Source organism: Heliangelus exortis, chromosome 2 (genome assembly GCF_036169615.1).
Source record: "Heliangelus exortis chromosome 2, bHelExo1.hap1, whole genome shotgun sequence".
NCBI classification, from domain to species: domain Eukaryota; kingdom Metazoa; phylum Chordata; class Aves; order Apodiformes; family Trochilidae; genus Heliangelus; species Heliangelus exortis.
In genome coordinates, this window is record NC_092423.1 from 20,561,293 (window position 1) to 20,581,995 (window position 20,703).

Sequence of the window (20,703 nt, forward strand, 5' to 3'; positions counted from 1 at the left end):
ATCCATGTAGTGAAGTATGAAACCAAACACTTTTGAGTTCAAGCTGAAATGTGCTGGTGGGGTGTCATGAAAGACAGAATACTCAGTAGACCCCTCTGGCTAGCTGAAGGGTATCTTTCTTTTCTCCTTGAGTCCTGCCAGCTGCCAGGAGCAGCCCAGGTCCACACTGGCAGGAAATTGAAGCAGCTGCACATCATTCAACCAGTGGTTATTTTCCCTTGAAACCACTTGCATAGGACCAGACTGTTCCCTTGTTTTAGGTATTTGCTCCCTATCAAAACAATACAGCATAAATGTAAACCCTGAAAATGAATGGAATATTTAAAATTACAAAAATCACTCCAGATTTACTTTTCTGTGAAAAGAACTAAATCATTAGCTATGTTTATGGTGCATTTAATTATAAACTTGAATTTGTAAGTACTTTAAAATATCATATTTCTTTTTAAAATCCCCATATTTTAAGGCCTTGTTAAAAAAAAAAAAAAAAAAAAAAGCAATGGACTACTGCATAAAAAAGACTAAAAAAAAAAAATCCAGTCCAACTAAATAGGCCTATAAGAAAAATTTGTGAAACTACTGCATTTATCTTCATAAATTATTTTTGACAGATTTTGCATTAGATATAGTTTAATGTATGTATTTGAGCCCTTGTCCCACTGCAGATACTTAGTCTGTCTGTGCTCAGTGTAACTAGAAGACATCTATGATAGCATATAATAAGCTTTGCATCTCACCACAATGTTCAAAACTATTATTCTGAATAAGACAATGCTACACACAAGAACCAGAAACCACAGTGAATTTATTGGAAGAAGCAGGGGACAAAATAAAACAAAACACTTGATTCTCATTCAATCCTAATGCTAATTTTGGCCTTAACTCTTTACTTATGTGTACTTATTTACTGTATACTTATTTTTCTTGGATCTCCCACTGTACCCCACCCAAAAGACCAGCGAATACAGCAAGGAGGTTCTTGGAGCAGCTGTAAGGCTTTGGGATGTTCAGCTCGGGCAGGCTCTGATTAGCAAAAAAATACAAGATGGAGACTGCCAGAAAGCAACTGTCAGTCGTGAAGATATTTTGCAGAAAAGAAAGTCTAAAAACACAATGAGGTTTAAGCCTTTCTGCTCTTTCCCTATTCCATGCACTATGGTAGAATTCTCCAACTATATATTTAGGAAAGTTGCAAAGATAATGTTTTAACTCCCTCAGTTTGCCTAACTGCTTAAAACCCTCTCACTTCTCTGACCACCTGAGCAGCCAAGCCCTTCCACTGCTTCGTTCTCCTCTACTGCATGGAGGCATCCCTGTCATCTTCAGAAATCCTACATGGCTCAGGGATGCACAAGTCTGGTCTCTGGCTGTGGCATCTCCCAAGAAGCTATTTCTCTTCTCCTTGGCAGATCCAGAGGAGAAGTATGCAAGACAGCAGCAATGGGAATGCCAAAGGAGAAGGTCCAATAGCTGCCACCAGCAGGGATTCCACGTCCCACCTCAGAGCTTGCATCTTCCCTATCCTACATTTTCCTCTCACAGACCTTGCAACAGCCACCCATCATCTTAGCATGGCCAAAAGCAATGATGGCAGTCATCTCAGCACCCAGCAGATAGATACAAGTGCCATCCTCAAAATTTCCACTTCCGCTTGGAAAAGGATGCGTTGACTTCAGCTACATGCACAGTAACATCAAATATGTAATCTCATTCAAGGCTAGAAAGAGGGCTCCTGATCTTCAGCTTTTAATAAAATATTACACTTTATTTACACCTGAAGTCATTCCCCCTTGCAATTTTCCTCACAACCTGCTACAAGAAGAGTAAGCTTTACGATTTTCTGCCTGTTTGTTTTGGTTAGAGGGTGTGTAGGTTTTTTTAAACACATGGCAGCATTTTGATTTCTATTCTTAGAAATATTTGAGGCAAAAAAGGGCCCATGAAAGAACTGAAGTCCGCAAATGAACTTCCTTTCCGCCGCTTTTTCTCAGCCATCTCCCCTCCAGTCACGCGTGCCAAAATCCCATGCTTTATAGGGGCATCTGTTCTATTCTCTCCAGGCCAAAAAAGGATACTTTTCAAACTCTTACTACAGCTGAAGAAATCTATTCAATGAGCCTAATGTGATTTTTCCAAGTCTACAGAGCCTAAAGTGCAGCTCCACAACTGTCACCAGAAAGGAAAGTCCCTTTTTCCTCCCCCCAGCCACACATTTCCAATCCAGGCCTCTTCTAAAAGCTGTCCTCCTCCCACTCCCCATTAATTGTGTTTTGTTACATGACAGAGGAACCATGATATCAGCCATTAATGAAATTCTACACACACAGCTGAGATGACAAATCCTTATGAATCCCTGGGCTGCTCTCAGTGCTTCTCCCACTCTTCCTCTGTGAACTTTGTATACTTCATATGGCAAGAAATACATAAAACATAGATGCTTTCCCATACTATTTACTGCTCCTAAGGGCATTATCTAATTCTGTATCATAGCAAACAGAATCACTGAATTTGAATAAAAAATTGCTAACGCTGCTTGATATAAATATCACATCACCCTTAAACTACACTGCCTGCCTATGATTTAAGGTCACACACTGGCCTTAACAGCAATTTTCTGTGGCTCCCTCTAACACCAGCAGCACAGACATCATACTCCATGTATGTAAGGCAGCTTTATCCAAGTGCAATTTCATTTCCTTTGAAAACAATTTACAGTGAAAAACATAGGACACCACAATGCCAAATAAAACCCCATAAAATTACCATTTTAATGTGTTTCAAATACAGAAATGTTCTGGTATGTCTCATTTCTGTAAGGCTTCAAGGCAGCCACAGGCCACATGCACCACTGCCATGGCTTTCAGTGAAAGCAGCAGAATCAGACCAAAAAAAAATGAACTCCCAAAATATGCCCAGATATTAGCATCAGAAATAAAAGGTGAAAAAAATAAAGCCCAGCAGTAGGTATACATTTTCATGTATTACAATCAGAGTTTGCACAATACCTCCAAAAATCTCTGATGTTTCTTGATTTATTATGTATGCTAAATGCAAGTTTTAAAGGCTCCTTTTCTTTTATCTACAAGCCAACCATGTCTCATAATCAGAGGCACACAAAGAATGCGAGATTAATTTGCAAGTTAGTTTTTCTATTGATTAATTTATATTTTTCTGGGTAGCCAAAATTTTGATCAAACGTAGTACTCAAGAAGCAGTAATAGTGATAGCAAAGAAAAAACCCAGATTTTCAGCATAGGATCATTAGTACTGGGCATTAAGACCAATGGTAATATATGTGCACTCTCAACACCAGCTCCTTGTGGCTCAGCCTGTAAATCCATCACCTCACTGGTAGGCTGCGTGTATGAGCTGAATACATAAGCTCTTCCCCTCATGAGAAGGAAAACAAAAAATAAATCAAAGCTGAGCTCTATATCAGGAAATAAAAAAAATAATAATAAAAGAAGGCAATTAAAAGAAGAGTAAAACATTTCTGACACAGACCAGTTCTCTTGTAAACTCAAGATTAAGAGGCACGCTTAAGACCAAAACTAAGTCAATATTTGCAAATAATTTTTAGTGCAAATTTTAGTTTTATCATTCATAAAATTCAATAGGTAATTACACAGCTAGGCAAATGTCCTTAGAGGAAAGTAGAAGAATAATGAATTCCCTACATAATTATTTATAGCTGTGTTTTTCAGTGAACACAGTGTAACAGGCATCAAGCCAACATTTAAAGGAAAAAAACCACACAGATTTTTAAAACTTTAAATATTTCAGTAGGCAACTCCATAGCCTGCAGTCTATTTCACAACCTAATCTGCCTTAGCAATACATAAAAATCCCAACAATTCAGCCTGCCTATGTGATTAATCATTAGGATTTAAAATAAAACCTTGATTAAGACAGGTCCAGAAGCGCAGCCACAAAATAGGTAATGCTATCAGAACATGCAATTTGCTTAGAATAATGTTCCTGGGAAGCATCACAGTGTTGCCTGCAAAATATTTTGTCTGATCTGTATTTTGAAAAAACCCTTGGGAACAAAGTCATTACCACGCATCAGTCAAAATGGCAGCAAGCAGAGATCAGATCCAATTCAGTCTTTCATAGCTAACCCTAAGAACAAGCTGCTTATCACTCCAAAGCTCAAAAGAGATAATGAAAACTATATAACACAATGTTCCTTATCTCCCTGAAGACAATTGATTTAAGTCAGCTAAGAAGCTGACAGGTGTCCAGTGAGGTTTCTGCTTTCCAAATACACTGCTTAATTGCCAATACAACTTTAGAACACAACAGAGAGGAAAAAAATTCTTCCCTCTCCTGCTACTGAAAAGCCAAGCAGTAGCTGCTGGCAAGCGACAAGAAGGCCAAGTTGTTATTTATTTAAACTCCAAAATCATCAATAATATTCTAGAGACAAAACTAAACAAACAATTTTTTTGTAACCAACAAATAGAACATGATCCAAAACATTGTCCCAAAACCCCAGAGGTTTCACAGTGTTGCAAGAAAAAAACAGAAAGAAAAGTCTATATCAACAGATAAAATTCATTGCATAGAGGAGGTTTAGCTGGATGGAAAAGAGCATTTTTAAATGCTGGGGTTTTTTTTTACATATATTAAAATGTTCTTAATTTGGTTTAATGCTTTTTGATATATGCATTAGAAACAAGACTAGATAGATTGCTCTGCTCTATTTCAGCTCCCTGAAAAACAGATTTATGGAAAAGACCATCATGCACAGGGCTGTTTAGAGGGCATTTCATTTTCCTTATACAATGGCAGTTTTCAAGCAATTTAAATAAGCTGCTACTTTCTTCACTTTCATTCAAATAAAACTTAGTTGGCATTACTTTTAGTACTGTAGCATTTGGTATGCATTGCAGGAAACTTGCCAGGTACATATTGGAGCCAGAGGTGCACATGTCAGTAAAGAAATAGTAAAATGCAGGCACAACAAAGCTTGGTCAATTTGAGTAACAGATACTAACACCCTCCCTCTTGCAGCAACTTAACTTAAATGACAGGAGACTCTGTGGATTTGAATGGCTGAATCCTCAATCCTTGTTGCACAATACCTCCACTGCTTTCACATACATAACATTTCTTCAGCACTAAACATATTTGGGTTTTGTCCATCACCAATATATTTCTGTTAGAAGACATCCACTTCCCATTGATGCTTATGACAAGAAAATGCATGCCTTTCAGACCTCTTCCAGTTTAAGGACAGGCCAGCTAAATATGACGCAAAAGTACCTTCCAAACATTCTTCTTTATGAGGAATGTAGACAGATCTTAGCAAGAAATGTTTAGGACAATCCCAGGATTCCTTCTTGAGTGCAGAACTCAGTACTTGTAGGGATGCACATAGAAGTTGCAGGATAAAGTGAGGAGCAAATGTGAGACAAGAAGTGAGGGGGGAAAAAGTGAACTTGGGAAAAAAAAAAAAATAAAGCTGTAGGCATCATAAGAATCGCTGAAACAAGCAAGTTGTGTGTATCCCACATCTAGATCAAAACCACTGCCAAAACCCCCCACAAACCCCTTTTCAAACAAAAATAAACTTCCCAGTTTTCAGATAGCATTAAAATAACAAAAAAATGGGTACACCACTGATTCAGCTGGGTTTGGATTTATTTGTCTGCTCTGCATTCTGAAGCTTTCAATCATCTCAGGAGAAACACCAGATTCTCGGAGTCACTTTTTTCTCCCACAAATAAGTGGTTATGACAAATCAATTATGTTCATTTAACCATGCAAAACATCCTCCAAGTAAGACAGAGACAAGCAGTATGCAGAAGCAAAGTAGTTTCTGGGAAGGCCACAGCTGAGCTAGCAGAGAGCAACTGCACCCATTCTGTTTATTATCTGGGGCACTGGGCACCCCTCATCACCCTGGTGACAATTCTTCCTTAGTGCAGGAGAAAACCAAGCTATCCCAAGAGGAGAATCAGAGCAGGAAGGCCTGTTGAAGCCCAAGTTCTGAAATAACCCCTTGACAACAACTGTGAAGAGACTCCTCTCATATCTGTGACAACTCAAACAGCTCTGCCTGTATATTGCTTACTAGGAATGCTTTGTGATTAGTTTGTTTTTTAAAATTTATTTTGGACAATGTCATAAAACATGTATTTATCCATTAGCATCCCTTTATTACCTTCAGGAACAATATAATGTCAAGTGTTTTGCTTCAGTAAACTATTACATCTCTGCTTTTTCACAGAAGCCGCTTTCATCTCCCAGTCACTTCTATTACATCACTTGAGTAACTCCTAAATTTGGATTTATTTCAGGAAAATATATAAGCCTATACTGTTAAAAGCTACACTTGAGGTAGTCACACCTTATGTTCCTTTAACAGCTCTAGGAAAGATACAGACACCTTTAGACTGTAGCTCACCATCCCTGGTTCATATGTCTGTTTTTACAATCAGCCTTCCATGACAACAGAAATCTACCACAATGTAGTCTGATGATCCACCTCCCTGTGCTACATCCTCTTTGCTCTGTTCCCCTTCTTCATAGCAAGAAGAGGCACTTGAGATCAACTACAGCCTTCAATTAGGTAAATAAGAAAGGCAAAAAACTCTGTGCAGTCAGTGTAATATAAACACTCATACTCTGCTTAAAATGTTCCAGGCTGAATCCAACACCCACGTGGAGCTAAGAAAAACAGCAACACAGATTTCCTTACAAAGGTTCCTTGAAACTGCTAGATCTTGTTGCTGCTCTCAAACAGTACTTGGACTTCCTTTTCCCGAGTTTTTTTTTTAACAGGTCAAAATGTCAAAATTAACTAATTTATCGATCCAGGGTTTTCACCATTATATTGTTTACTGCCACTGAAAATCTCCCATGATCAATTAACATTTCATGCCTATGTCCAACAGACACTGAAATGTACCAGGTGACCAACTTTATCAAATCCACAGCCTATCACAAAACCTACTAACATGATCATAGCTGGACAAAATATAAGAACTTTGCAAACAGCAGATGTGTACTGATACAGCAAAACAAAAAACTTTGCAATGAAACCTCCCAAACTTCAGAACACCTCCAAAAGAGATGGTAAAGTCTGCATTTGAAAAACCATGGCTTAAATCAGCCAGGCATGAAGAAGAACTGCATTTCAGACTCTACAGAGGTGTAATCACTGTAATGATAAGGGTACTGGTAAAGGTTCCTGGTCTCCAAGTTGTTGGCAACCATAAGCACACTGAAATGCAATCTGCTTCTACAAAAGCACAGCCCTGGCAGTATGATTCTGCAGTGAAGGACCACACTGGACTACAGATACCCTTCCCTGCACTTATTTTTATCTCTGTTGGCCAGACTGAGCTGGCCTCCAAATATCTACACAGGTATGGTATTCCCATGAGGTTCCACTTGGGCCTCTCTCTTTGAGGGAGAGAGGCATAGTCACAGGTCACAGGAGTCAGTGGCACCTCTCCCTCCTTTACTGGCCTTCCAGCATCAGGGTGATGGGGGTAAACAATGCAGGGGATTTACCCTCCAACCCATGCCTTAAAATAACACTGGGATGTGGCAAGAAAGCATGCAAGTTAATGATGCCTTGCACAATACTATTTGAAGTCGGAAAACCCTCAGGACTGGTAAAGTTTTGATGCTTTCTCCCAGATGTTGCCACTTTAAGAGCCTACATCAGACTTCAGCGTCCTCTTCCAGCTTTAATCACCTGACAGCATTAGAGTAACAAAAATAATGACAACTACTATACATGGAAGTGAAAGAGAAATGAAGAAGTGTTTTTCTGCCAAGATCACAACAATAGCAACCAAATATTTGTCATTGTGCCAGCAAAGACTTCTGCTGTTTCTCAGGCTACAGTATCACTGTTTGATTTGACAATTAAAAAAATAAATAAATAATTTCTTGAGCATTAACACCAGCAAGTCCTCCAGTCTGTTAAAAGCTGAAAAAAACCATACCTGGCGTACGAAACTGTTAGAGGTAGTGTCAGAAGATGTGCTCCCGTCTGATCCTTTAAATCGGTTTTTTCTTCTTGCTCCTTTACCATAGGACTGTAAAACAAACAAACAAACAAACAAGCAAACATTAGGGGAACAGCATTAGTTTGTGTTGCACAAAAAGCTTTCAGTACAAGCATCACCAGCATCTCGCAGGCCCACAGGGATTCAGCTGATCAGCTTTGTGCCAATTAATAAAGAAGAATTCAGTAAGTAACTGATGGGACAATTTGCACCCCCACAACTAGGCTTGGTCAATTGAGCCCTGATCTTTTTGAGGTTTTTTTCACACTCAGGTTTGGGGAAGAATTTATAGACTTGTATAACTGTAGCATTATTCATCCAAGTTGCAATGATTAAACTGTTTTGCAGCTAGCTTAAATAAACAAGCTAGGAAAGCAGACTCTGAAGCAGTCTCCAGCACCTCACAGCTATGAGCCAAGTCAGCCAAGAGAACAACAAACTGCAAGAAGTGACCAATAACTTGTTGATTCTGATATAACCTTACAACTGAAGAAGAGTTTATAATAGTATTTAAAAAAAAAAAAAAAAGGATAATACACAAGTAGAAAGCAAGGCATTGTCTTTTATCTATTAGGAAACAATAAAGATGCTATGAGAAAGCAATAGCTGGCTGAAGCTAAAATTATTAAACTCCAGTTTAGCAATACAATAAATGGGCCACCTCCCCCCCAAAAAAGCTTTTTTTTTTTTTTTTTTTTTTGTAAAATGAATATGGACTATCCATAATTGTCATATTACAAATTTTAGAAAACATGAAATAATTAAAAACTATGATATTTGAAGTCACTTTTTGTGGTGACTGTAAACAAGACCACCTCGGAGCCTTCCCAGGGACAACCCTCCCAGGTAGAGAACAGATAGTTCTGCACAACTACATCAACAGCCCTTTCTATCTAGTCACATTGCTTAAACTCATCTAAACTTACATCAAAATCATGTCTTGACTACTTCAAACATTATTTTCCTTAAGGTTGATGAATACATTTTTTTTCCTCACTCATCATACTGCTGTAAAGGTCATTTTACTAATCCATCTTTCTGGATCATGTCTTTTGTATTTAAATACCTCCCACAGTTTCCTACAATAAACAAGGTCTTCGTCTTCATTTTCAAGGTCTGCCTTGGCCTATTTCCAGTCTTAGCTCTCATCTTACATTTAGAACTGAACTTTCAAGTTCCACAATAACTCAGGGAAAAAAAAAAAAAAAAAAAAAAAGCAACAAAGAAACCAACAGAAAAACAACACAAAACCAAACACCAGCCTCCATCACCTACACGCTACATTTTCAGAGAGTAACTTCATCCTCCCCCATACTATCTCTTACAATCCTTCTTTCAAGAATAAAAATTACTTCATAGAAATCTCATTGTTCTCTTTGAAATATACAACAAAAAGCTCTCTTGATAATATGGTACTAGTGTGCTAGAATTCAAAATTTTACATTAATAAATTATATTATTTATCCACTATTATTTCCTAGGATTACAAGTCCATGCATCTGCATCTCACTGTTGACTTTTTTCCATAACCTGCTGTTATTCCTGGATTTAAGGACAGTGAGAAAATTATGATCAGCATACTAGAGAATGGGGCTGTGCATGTGTTAAAACACAAGACACCCAACAACCTGGTCCTGATACAGCAAACCCTGGGATAAAACTGCCCGAGTGCATAAGGCATGTCCTTCTCTGGCCTTGGACAATCTTCAAAGCACCACGCTAAGCTTTGGGCCTGTGTCCCATCAGTTCTCATGGGAGGGAAGGATGGAGGCAGGAGGCATACTTTAAATATCATACTGGCAGATTTTTTAGGTGGTGACTTAAAAATCTGAGCTGTAGCTCTTAGCACTAGCGTATACAATAAGTATGGTAAACCTGCAGTCTAAGTGTAATTGAGGAGGCAGAAAGTCATTACTAACATTTTCAAATTGATAAATCCAGGTAACTTGCCACCATGAGATGCAAGAGAATTATCTCAGGCTCTATCTGGACCATAAGTGTTGATTTTGGACAAGTTTGGAACACTGCTTGAAATGTAAGATTATATCAATCTTCTAGAAAGACTGACTCAAGTTACAATATACCTGTCAGCCTGACACTGATTCTCAGCAAAAATAATTTAATTTCAGTTATGTCATCAAGCTAAGAATGACTTATGGGAAAATAGAATTATACTGCCCAAAAATAGAGATTTGTGGGAAAAATATTTGCTGAACGCATATGATTTCTGCAAAACTGTAAAAGTAGTTGTGTAAGAAGTCTCTGAAAGGTACACGAATCACTACCACATATATTGGTTAGGTAAGAACTATGTAAAAATCAGCATGTTACACATTATGGACATGATACAGACAGTCCTATCAGAACCACATTTTTCCACCTAGTATAATATAATATAATATAATATAATATAATATAATATAATATAATATAATATTCCACTGAATATAATATGATATAATATAATGGTACCTATAAAAAGTGTCTTTGACATCAGTGGTATTTAAATACAGGAACATTTAAACCAATTTTTCCTGATAATTATTGTTTGTGTTGAGGTAACTGACCACCCACTAACACTTTGACTCTGTTTTCTCAAATTTTTGTGAAATAAGATTGAATGTACTTACAAAAAATAAAGAATTCATAACATTCATATAGCAACTCAAGATAAAAACTATCAACATAAAGACCACATTATCTAGGCAATTTAATAAACAAGGTACAGTTTAGTATTGTACCATTCCCAAGGAGATATTAAAAAAACCTCCAGATATTCTCTTTCACCCGCACATTTTCCATATCTATACTCTTTTTCTACAATATTTATTTTATTTGCAGAATCATAGTGTTTAGTTTCATAATGCAAAAAATTACTACAAAGGCAAAAGACAGACTGTGTCTACAATGAGGATAACCAAGCAAGAGCAGAATAAAAATGCAATACAAGCACAGATAAAACGCACACCTCTACCTGCATAACAACAAATAAAAACATTTCTTTTGGGCAAGATGCAGCTATTGCAGCTCAGGCTGAAACTCACCTTGATCTTTCAGTTTGGATTTTTTTTATGTGTGTAAAGCAGCACACACTTTTTTTTCCTGGTCCTATGTAAGTGGAAACTATCCAAGAGCACAAACTAAATACTGACTTTAAACACACAAAAAACAGCTGATAAAATGGCAAACCATTATTACACAGCATAGGGAAAGCCAGTTTTACAGAATCTTCTATGCATAGAACTATTCTGAATCAGAGGAAAGGGGGACAATTTTGGCACATGGAAAAAGCCGGATTTGATAACTTCTTTTCATTATTTTAAAGGATTCTAATCTGGGATTACATTTGTCTTCCAGGCCTTACAAGCTTATTCCCACAGTCAGAAATGCCTGAAACTTTCATCTAAAATGAGATAAATCTTCCATAAACAAAACAGATTCTTACATATTTTAAAAAATTATTAACTATCTCTGTCACGTGAAGAATCATGAATACTCGTGTCATATTCATTATGGTTTGCTTCTTTGATTGTAATTTTTTCATTAGAGCTTAATGAGACAAAAAGACCCCTGTACAAAACAAGAATAATCAACCAGTTACTTTCAGTTCTGGGGGGGAAAAAAAGAGATTTTTATTTTAACAATGAACCTAATGTGTTACTGTGATTTTCATATTAAAATTAGCTGCCTTATCTCTGTTCTGTGCAGCAGTTGGCTGCAATTAGGTAGCTAAAAATAAAGGGCTGAATCATGATGTGAGGACATTGGCCAGTGAAAGCAGCAACATGGGGCAGTCACTCTTAACCTATTCAGTAGCTGTACCTAACAGAACAGCCACAGGGGACCAAATGTCTCTGCACCCCAGTATGTGGTAACCAACAGTAACAACCTCAAAACCCAACAGGGCCGGCTGCCTCCAGCAGACTCTCACTCACCCCAGCTAATGTTAATACAACCCACTGGAGCCCTGCAAACCAGCCTGTTTATATAAAAAGTTTGCTGACAGGAACATTCTTGTTGGATTTCAACAGAATATCTTACACAAGTGAAGTTATGTATATATGTGAGTGTTTACAAGATCAAAACTGTAGCTTGGTTTATTAGTCAGATGTGTGAAGTTCTTTTAAAATTGGCCAAGTTGCCAGAGACAAGAAACACAACACACGCATTTATGCTCTACAGCTTCTTAAAATACCTGGCAGACAATGTGAATCCTTAAATAAACCCAAAAATACCCTACCAAAGTAATCTTGTAAAAAACATTTCAACGACAAAGTCTTAATAAAGCAAAGAAAGAATCTGCTTTCCAACTCTGATGTGAAAGTACATTGTGCAACATTTGTTCTATCCCTGTAACCAATGAAATATGGGAATCATAAAGAATCAGAAACGTGCATAGAAGTTTCTTGATAATTAACAGTTTCATATACAATTATATGAAACTTGTTGATGCAAACAGATGAGATCAACATTGCTCAGTGAAACCTTTTAATTTTAATGTTTTTTTTCAACACATGTAAATCATGCATCAGTAATATTTAATCCTCCAACACACATGAAAGGCAGAAGGCATGGTTTATCCCCATGTGCAAAATACTATCATCTGAAAGAGGAAATATAGAACACTTAAAATTACCAACTATCTACAAACAGGGAACTGATCTGCAGTGAGCCTTAAAATGCCCTTTACCAGTAACCACTCCAGTAGTGCTATATATCAGTGCACCAGTGAGGACTATACAAAGGGTGAGCCTACATCTTTACTAGAGATAAAACAGCACCAGTCATTGAGACCAATGGCAGGTGGCAAAGATAAACCCTTAAAAAATAGCCACTGGTTTCATTCAAAGTATGAAGGAAAGCTGCAGAAGATTTATGCAGTAGGGTCACTGAGGTCAAGTCAGGTCTCAAAACAGATATAAGAAAGGAACTGCTGAGAACAAAAACAGAAAATAAAAATTCAGAGCTAGAATGAAGCTCAGTATATCTCAGGTGAGCAAATGACCAATTACAAAGATCAAAAGAATATCTAAAAGTAAAGAGTGACCCCCTGAAGGATTCAAGAATTGCTAGTAAAAATCAGAAATGAAAGAGTACATTAAGCATTTTTCCTTCCCATGCAGAAGCTTTAAAATATATTTTAAAATGCCCATGTCCCAGACAAAGAATGACACACTCAGGACTGTGCAGAACACGCACATCCAGCTCCAGTCATCCCTTTGAACAATAAGCCATTACCACTTTAATTAATTCCTTACAAAAAGAAAACAGAATGTTCCTGTAGCTCAGAGTTCCTGAGTCTTGTCTGGTCAATATCCAGAGTTACCACCACTCTGAAACAATCCCCTCCAGCTACTGGGTGGTTTAGTCTCCAGCATCAGCTGCGTAATTGCACACCCCCACACCTGCCTTCAAACACCACAAACATAAAAAAGACATAGCACTATATCCTGCCTTGTCTCTGTCTCAGAACCAGGGCTTCAGGTCATCCTACACAGTCTACATCAGGGCAGTCCTGTGACAGGTGCTCAGTCTTGTAACATCTTCATGACAGAAGTTGCCTGAAGAGGACAGACTCTTCAGAGAAGAATCCCAAAGTTAGGTCTCAAAACTCGTACTTCTTCAAACAACATTTGCTATCATGACACTTTTCAGAAAAGACAAGGCTTACCTTCAGGAATCCTATCAAACTGAGGATCTCCATATACCATCGTTGAGTTCATGCAAGCTACAGTGCTAAGTCCATTCCACAGTCATTTTGTAAAATCCTACACTTACAGCAAAATAATCTATCCATACAAACAAGCAAAATGCTCATCAAATTATTTATTTATCTGAACTTGCGCACATAATTAAAAAATAAGTATTGAGCAGACACTTCATGTCCCTTATAAAAAGGAAATACTAACTGCTGGTCTATGATAAAGTCTTGACAATACTGCAGCTAGAAATAGCCCATTTCTCACCAGTTCCCTGGGCTCTCACCGCAGCCTCAGACCAGGTCACCTGGCAGTTTCCACACGCCAGACAAGCAGCGGGGGACTTGGCCTGCTCTCCTTCTGCCCAGCACGTTGGGAACCCACCTCAGTGCAAAATTTTTTGCTAACTCCCCGTAAGAGCAGTGATGAAGATGTCTGCTCACACCCAGCAGAACTGGAGTTTGCAACAGCAGAAGGTGCAGAAGTTCATGCCCAGGAAGCTGTGCCTCCTGCACACTTTCAAGATTGGCAACTGCAGACAGAGGCCACGTGTCTGTTCTTCCCCACCTGCTCTCCATGGATTCCTGTATTTCTCTTACACAAGTAAACAGAATCAGATATATGACTCTATGATGGAAGACATTTGCAGGGAGCATCAGCCAACTATGGGGAGCTTCCCTCTGGTAAGGATCTGCTGCTGTGCTGACGGAAAATAAGGCAAGCCCTTTGAGGGCCGGGAGGCTGATTTGAGTTGCTTTGTGTTATTTTAAAATTCTTCTATCCTGGCATGGAAAGTACTGAATAAAAGAAATAGGAGAAAAGTAACTGAGACTCCAGAGAAGCCAACCTCAGAAGAGTACAGGAACTTTTTTGAAATTATAAACCTAGAGACAAAACAAGACAAAAAGACAGATCACCTCTAGAAGAGGGTTACCAGATACACAAAGAAGTTGGCTGAATTGTTTCAGAGGGATTCTGATTCTAGGAAAATATATGTAAAAAAATCATATGTCTCTGGAAAAGATGAGCATGCAAGATCCTCTATTACTGAGAGAGTTCAGAACGATGCAAAACAAACCTGAAGAGCAGAGGAGAATCATGAGACAAGTAACAGCTGAAACCTGAAGGGCTTCCTTCAGTGAAGGACTACCAAAATTTACTTTTGTCACTAAGGAGTACAAAACTGAAAGGAGATTTCCACAGCAGAGGAGAAAACACTACCTCTTGATGAGGACCATGAGAAAGTCAAATGAATGGAGTTGGATTTCATCTCTTCATTTGTATATACTCTACTGAGCTGCTGCCACATTGGATCTGACGTCTAGGGGTGCTACCAGAAGAGTGTAACACCTTCCATGATTCTGTAATAAACAGTTATTCTTATTTTTCAAGTAACCAAAAGGATGTCAATTTTGTTTGTTTATCACTTTCAGTACTGGGAAATACCTCGTTGCAAAACATTTGTTTGACAAATAGGTAACACAGTAGGAATTGTGATGTAACAGCTCAGCTGAAAGAGAGCAGCATAGGGCAGTGCAATTAATCTGCTGAGAATAAATCTGTCTGTTCTTTCTCTTCCATATTTCCGCAAGACAGGTAGTGAAGGGAAGGTTCTACACTCTAGGCAACCTGATCTAGCTGAGGGTATCCCTGGGTGGCTTGGTCTAGATGATCTTTAGAGTTCCTTCCAACCCAAATTATTCTGTGATTCCATGATTCTATGCAACTGAGAAGACAGCTGGAGACCTAGGAAGGACAACAGTCAGACAACTAAGCTGATATTCTGGATTCACCACATTGTTAGTCTAAAATTCACAATAACATAAATTGCACTCAAGACAGAAGGAAAACTGAACAGGCCTTTCCATAACCCAATGCTTGCTGTTTACCTTCAGCAATGCAGCCTGAGCAGCTGGACCCAAGCACTCCTGGGACCATTAAGCCTTAAGACTTGGAAGGGTAAAGCACTTACCAGTACCAGGGCAGAGGAAATTTAAATGCAAGTGAAACAGCTGAAGAAAACAATCAAGGAGAGAACTGTTTTCATTTAGAATGTGTCAGGTTGTTAGGATCTGCACTGACAGGTGATGCATAAGGCAGAAGAAAGAACGGAAGAAAAATAATAGTGTAGAATTTGGGAAGAATTCATCCTAGGTAAGATACCTTCTCTCTTTATAATGTAGTTACTACTTGCTTGATAGAATGTTTCGTTATATTTTTTTTTAAACACCTCAGATAATCTACTGATGTGATTTGCTATGACTGTTCCCATCACAGAACACAGGAAGCTTTATGATGAGAAAATAGCAATAGAAATTTAATCTAATGATTTCTAGGGACTAAGGGACTTTGAAGTAGGATGAGAAAAAAATTACCTGGGAGGGAAGGAGGAAAAAGTAGAGAGGCCAAGAGTAACCATGAAAGGCATTAATATTCTATGCTATAATATATTATAAAAAATCACCACAGCATCTTAATTAAAACTATTAAATTGAATATGCTACTAATTCAGCTTTCTAGACTTATGAGGTTCTCGAAATAAAAAATTTAAAAGAGAACTGGAGGTGATGTTTTAAAAAAGAGACAATGATCATCAAGCATGGATGCATTTGAACAGAGTTTACTTGTTTAACTATTTCAGGAAAACAAAAGCTGATTTTTTTCACAAAAGGGCCACACCTAAAACTACCCCTTTGCACTGGCATACACCTGGACATTGTGAATCACTCCCCAGTGTAACTGTTAGCATGTGCATTCATCTGGAAAAAGCCAGACATCTGAAAATATATTCTAACCTCGTCTGCACTAGGATCACAGTAAATTCCTAGAACAAAACATCAAAACCTTCTGCTGTAGGTTATAACTGTCAAGATAACACCTAACAAGATTTTATTTTGTTTGCAGAACTTGTTAGGAAAATTATGAAAATAAGAAATAGATTTTACATGAGGCTGTCTAGGAATACTTAACATCTTTGACTACCTTGTAAAAGTAATTACTTTCAGAGTGTTACCTACACTCACTCCTCTGCCAAGTGGTGACAAGTTTGGCCAGAATGGGTAGACAGGACTGATCCCAGATATCTTTCATGACATACAGACAGGTTAAAAAAAATCCTTAGCTTTGCAAAAGTAAAAATCTTGTGTAAGAAAAATTATGAGGCTTGTTACATCTCTACAAAGGCTCTTGAAATATATTTTGCTAAATCATAATTCCCAGAAGTAGTACTTCAGAGAGAATACTTTTAGGAGAGTGATATCACTCCATAAGCTCGCATGTTGTTGGGTTTTTTGGTTTTTTTTTCTTTTCCTGATGCATTACTTGGCATGAAATGTTTCCAAGACTGATACTCAAGTACCTTAGTGGAAAAGATAGCAGTGGGCATAACTGAAGTACCTGTAGGCAATCTACTTGACGATTCACATGTTCTCATTAAACCTCTCCTCACTGTAGGTTCTAAAGCAGAAAGATCTTACAACATTGATTTTTCTGGAAATCATGATGTAAATGGAGCAAAAATTCAAATCAGAGTAATTGTTTCTCAATGCAGTGATTTCTAAGGAATTAGCTAACATTATTATTCAGACAAAGGGCTCTATTGCTTCCAAATTCTTATTTCTTCAACACCAAAGGTTTATGTATGACTAGAATATGTATTTATGGAGAAGGTATGAACCTTCTTTTGCCTGGTGGGTTTTGTTCTGAAAACTGGAAAATATACCCTGAATGAAAAAGCTGCATTATTGCTGTCTTTAAAAGCAGATCTTTTTGGATGCGAGTGTTCAGAAATCAATTCTATAAAACAGAATATAAGTACTTTACCTGAAGCATAAATAATGTAGGTGTTTTAACAAACTATCCTTCCTCTCTAAATGCACATTCTTTATACTTATTTTAAAAGGAAGGATGAGAATCAATTTTATAATCAGTATTTGACATTTATCCACAGCAGAGAGGCACCATATGATTTGACAGTTGCTGATTCTGTGCTTAGGGCTGAAAAGACATGTAAAAGGGAGGAGGGGGGGGATTTGTAGGTCAGAAATTAGTTCCTTTGCCACCACTTCTGGAGAAACTGGCAAAGCATATGGTCCTACTGAAATGTCTGTTCTGCTCTTGGAGGCTGCAGTCAAATTCACATCCAAAGAGACACTTTTTCTTTTTTAGCTTAACCTAGTCTCTGCTTCAGTGTCTGGATTTTTTCCTGCTGTCACTGGTCCCCAGAAAGTAAAGATCAATTAGTGGGTCTCTTGACAGACAGCATTTTCCTCTGGCAATTGAGCACTTCTGTGATGAAACTGGACCATCTTCTCAAAGAAAACAAAGTATGAGACTTCTCAAAGAAAATAAAGCATGAGATAGCTTTGGCAGAAGCAACAAAAACTGCCACCCCCAAAAGGAAAAAAAATCTGTCCTAACAAGAGCAAGCATGTTTGTAATTTAAAATGCACGCATGAGATTTTACCATCTTTTTACTGGGCTTTAAAATAGCACCATACATCTCTGTAGCCAACTATTGCAAACTCGAACATATTATGCAACACTGATATATTAAACAGAAACCACCTTTCAAAATATGACATCTTTACCAACTGTACACACATCCGTAGTCTGCTTCTCTTTTTTCATCCATCCACCTGAACGGAGCGCACATGGACCGAGTTGTTAAAATTTCAGAGATTACTGTACAACGACCTTCTGCATGGTGACTGAGTAGCTTAAATCTGCAGTGGGCTCAACACCTTCAGCCTCCCCCAAATTCCTGCTCAACACCGAGCATGAATCGCCTTCCCCCATCAACACAGACTGTTACCAGCCTGTGTAACAGACGAAGAAGATTTCAGAAGTGCGTGGCAAGCATCAGGTACAGATACAACAGGTTACTGGAGCAGAGAAAAATAGCTGTAACCTGTGAGTAAGGCATGGAAGAGCACCATAACAGCTATTACAGTTATTACTTGCATATCCACCCTCCTGATAACCTCAAGGTTCTTCTGATTTGCGAAGCTTTTGTGGCACAGAGCATGCCACTGTACGTGTTCATTAAACGGCATTTGAGGGTGGGGGCGAGAACAGGGTTTTCGGGCGTCTCCGGAGAGCCTTCAAACTTTTCTGACGGCAAGGAGCCGAAGTTGAAGGACCGGGGAGCCCCGCCGCTCCCCTCCCCGCCTCTCCCAGCCTGACGCCCGCAGCCTCAGCGCGAAACCCTCCGAGCCCGGCTCGGCCCCGCCGACCCCCGCCCGGTTCCGCTCGCCGCCGCAGCCCCTTCGGTACCTGCGCTGCCGCCGAGGCGGGCAGGGGGTTCTCCAGCAGCTCCATCTGCACCTCCTGCGCCGGGCTGGGAGGCGATTTGGACATGTCACTCTGGACCATTGGCGAGCAGAGCGGGCGGCTGGGCAGAGCCGTGCCGAGCCTTGCCGAGCCGAGCCGGGGCTGCGGGGCTCCCCTCAGCGCCCGGCCATGCCGGGAGAGGGGGTGAAGAGGGGGTCGCGGGTGGCAGCGCGGCCCTGCCTGCTGCCGGCGGGGAGCTCGCAGCCCAGCCCGGTGCCGGGGGACGGGGCACCGCCACCGCCGGGCTCGGGGGGAGGGCAGGGGGGCGGCGCGTTGGGAAGAGGGAAAGTGACAACCAGCATCTCCCCTCCCGGCAGCTACCGGGCGACGGGAGCGGGGCGGTGCCTGTCGCCCCGCCGGGCGAGGCGGGTGGGGCCAGACGGAAAGTTAGGGCTGAGGACTGGGGGGGGTCGGGCTCTGCTTTTCCCCCTACTCAGCCTGGCTGAGGGAGGGGGGTGTCTCTCGGTGGGCGGGCGGCGGGCGGGTGGGGACACCCACTCTTCCCTCAGTCCGGTTGATGTCGGGAGGGTCTCGCACCCCTGCAGCCAGGTGACCCCCTAGAGGATATTTCTTTTTATTTGGCATCCTACAGGAAGCTTTGAAAAGACTTTGTTCAAAAACTGAGCAGGGAAAATCGCCCTGCACCCCTGCGATGGTCTATCGTTCATTTCCTGGAAGCAAAATCTAACATCACGACTGTCCTGACAGAGAATAAACCCTCTGATCACAAAAGTACACGATGGAGTGATTCTTGTAGTACGAGAAGGTTCTGTAGGGGACGAGTTGTTACCTGTAGGCGTCCTCTTTGGGTAGGACGTCGCTGCACTCTGCTTCACTAGAGGGAAACTTCTATTTTCACTATCAGCGTGCAATTTGTTCGTGCAATCTCTTATCAGTTGACAGTAAACGGTGAAAAATGAGTATGGAAACTCTGAGTGACCTAATGTCAAATACTTAAAATCACAGCCATCAGTAAGAGCAGTATAATAGTCACATACAGGAAAAGAAGCCAGCAAACCAAAACCAGCAAAAAAGCCAGTTCAGTTTCAATAAGTACTCTCAAGCTTCCCCCCAGTTGAGTGGTTGATTTATCACATCTTACATTACAGCTAATAAGTTTCCTTTCTGTATTAGCAAACCACTATGGATTTTTTCATATGAATAGTGAAAAATCTCCTGCAGGAGGTACTCGGTTTTTGCTAAGGAGTTGGATTTCTCTGCAAATGGAAGTACTCTGAGATTTTAACAAGCTCAAGAATTTTATCATGTCCTAGAAGTTTGATATTTCATTTTGAAAAGCAGTCATAGTACTCTTCGAAAATAATTTATAGATTTTTTTGTTTTTTTTTGAAGATGTTATCTGTGACAATACAGAGTCCTGATTTTAAGTGAAAAGAAGGTCTTGTACATGGTTTGCATTTCATTCAAATTGTTCCGTAGAGATGCTTAATAGTCTTGAAACTATAAAGATACTAGAGCCTGGACTGCTTCCAGATATTCTCTCAGTGGCTATAATGGCTATAACGAAAAGACATTTTTCTCTCAACACATTTGCTGGGAAGTGCAAACTCCATCTTCTAATACAGGCCTTAAATAAGTTATTTCTCATTTTCAAATTAGATTGTTTTAATGGATTTACTTTTCCT

General features: G+C 39.4%; 1 protein-coding gene across 4 annotated transcripts in view; it reads right to left on the reverse strand.

The window, feature by feature from the left end:
- Positions 1 to 19,312, reverse strand: part of CACNB2 (calcium voltage-gated channel auxiliary subunit beta 2) — a 237,074-nt gene extending 217,762 nt beyond the window's left edge. For 2 of the 4 annotated variants that reach the window (XM_071735092.1, XM_071735088.1), the window contains exons 1-2: positions 19,001 to 19,312; positions 7,965 to 8,057 (exon numbers count right to left, since the gene is read on the reverse strand). In XM_071735092.1, the coding sequence (XP_071591193.1) occupies positions 7,965 to 8,057; positions 19,001 to 19,099 (192 nt within the window). In that variant the 5' untranslated portion in view covers positions 19,100 to 19,312. The remainder of the gene's footprint in view (positions 1 to 7,964; positions 8,058 to 19,000) is intronic. The other 2 variants (XM_071735093.1, XM_071735089.1) reach the window with 1 other exon arrangement.
- Positions 19,313 to 20,703: the final 1,391 nt, after the last annotated feature.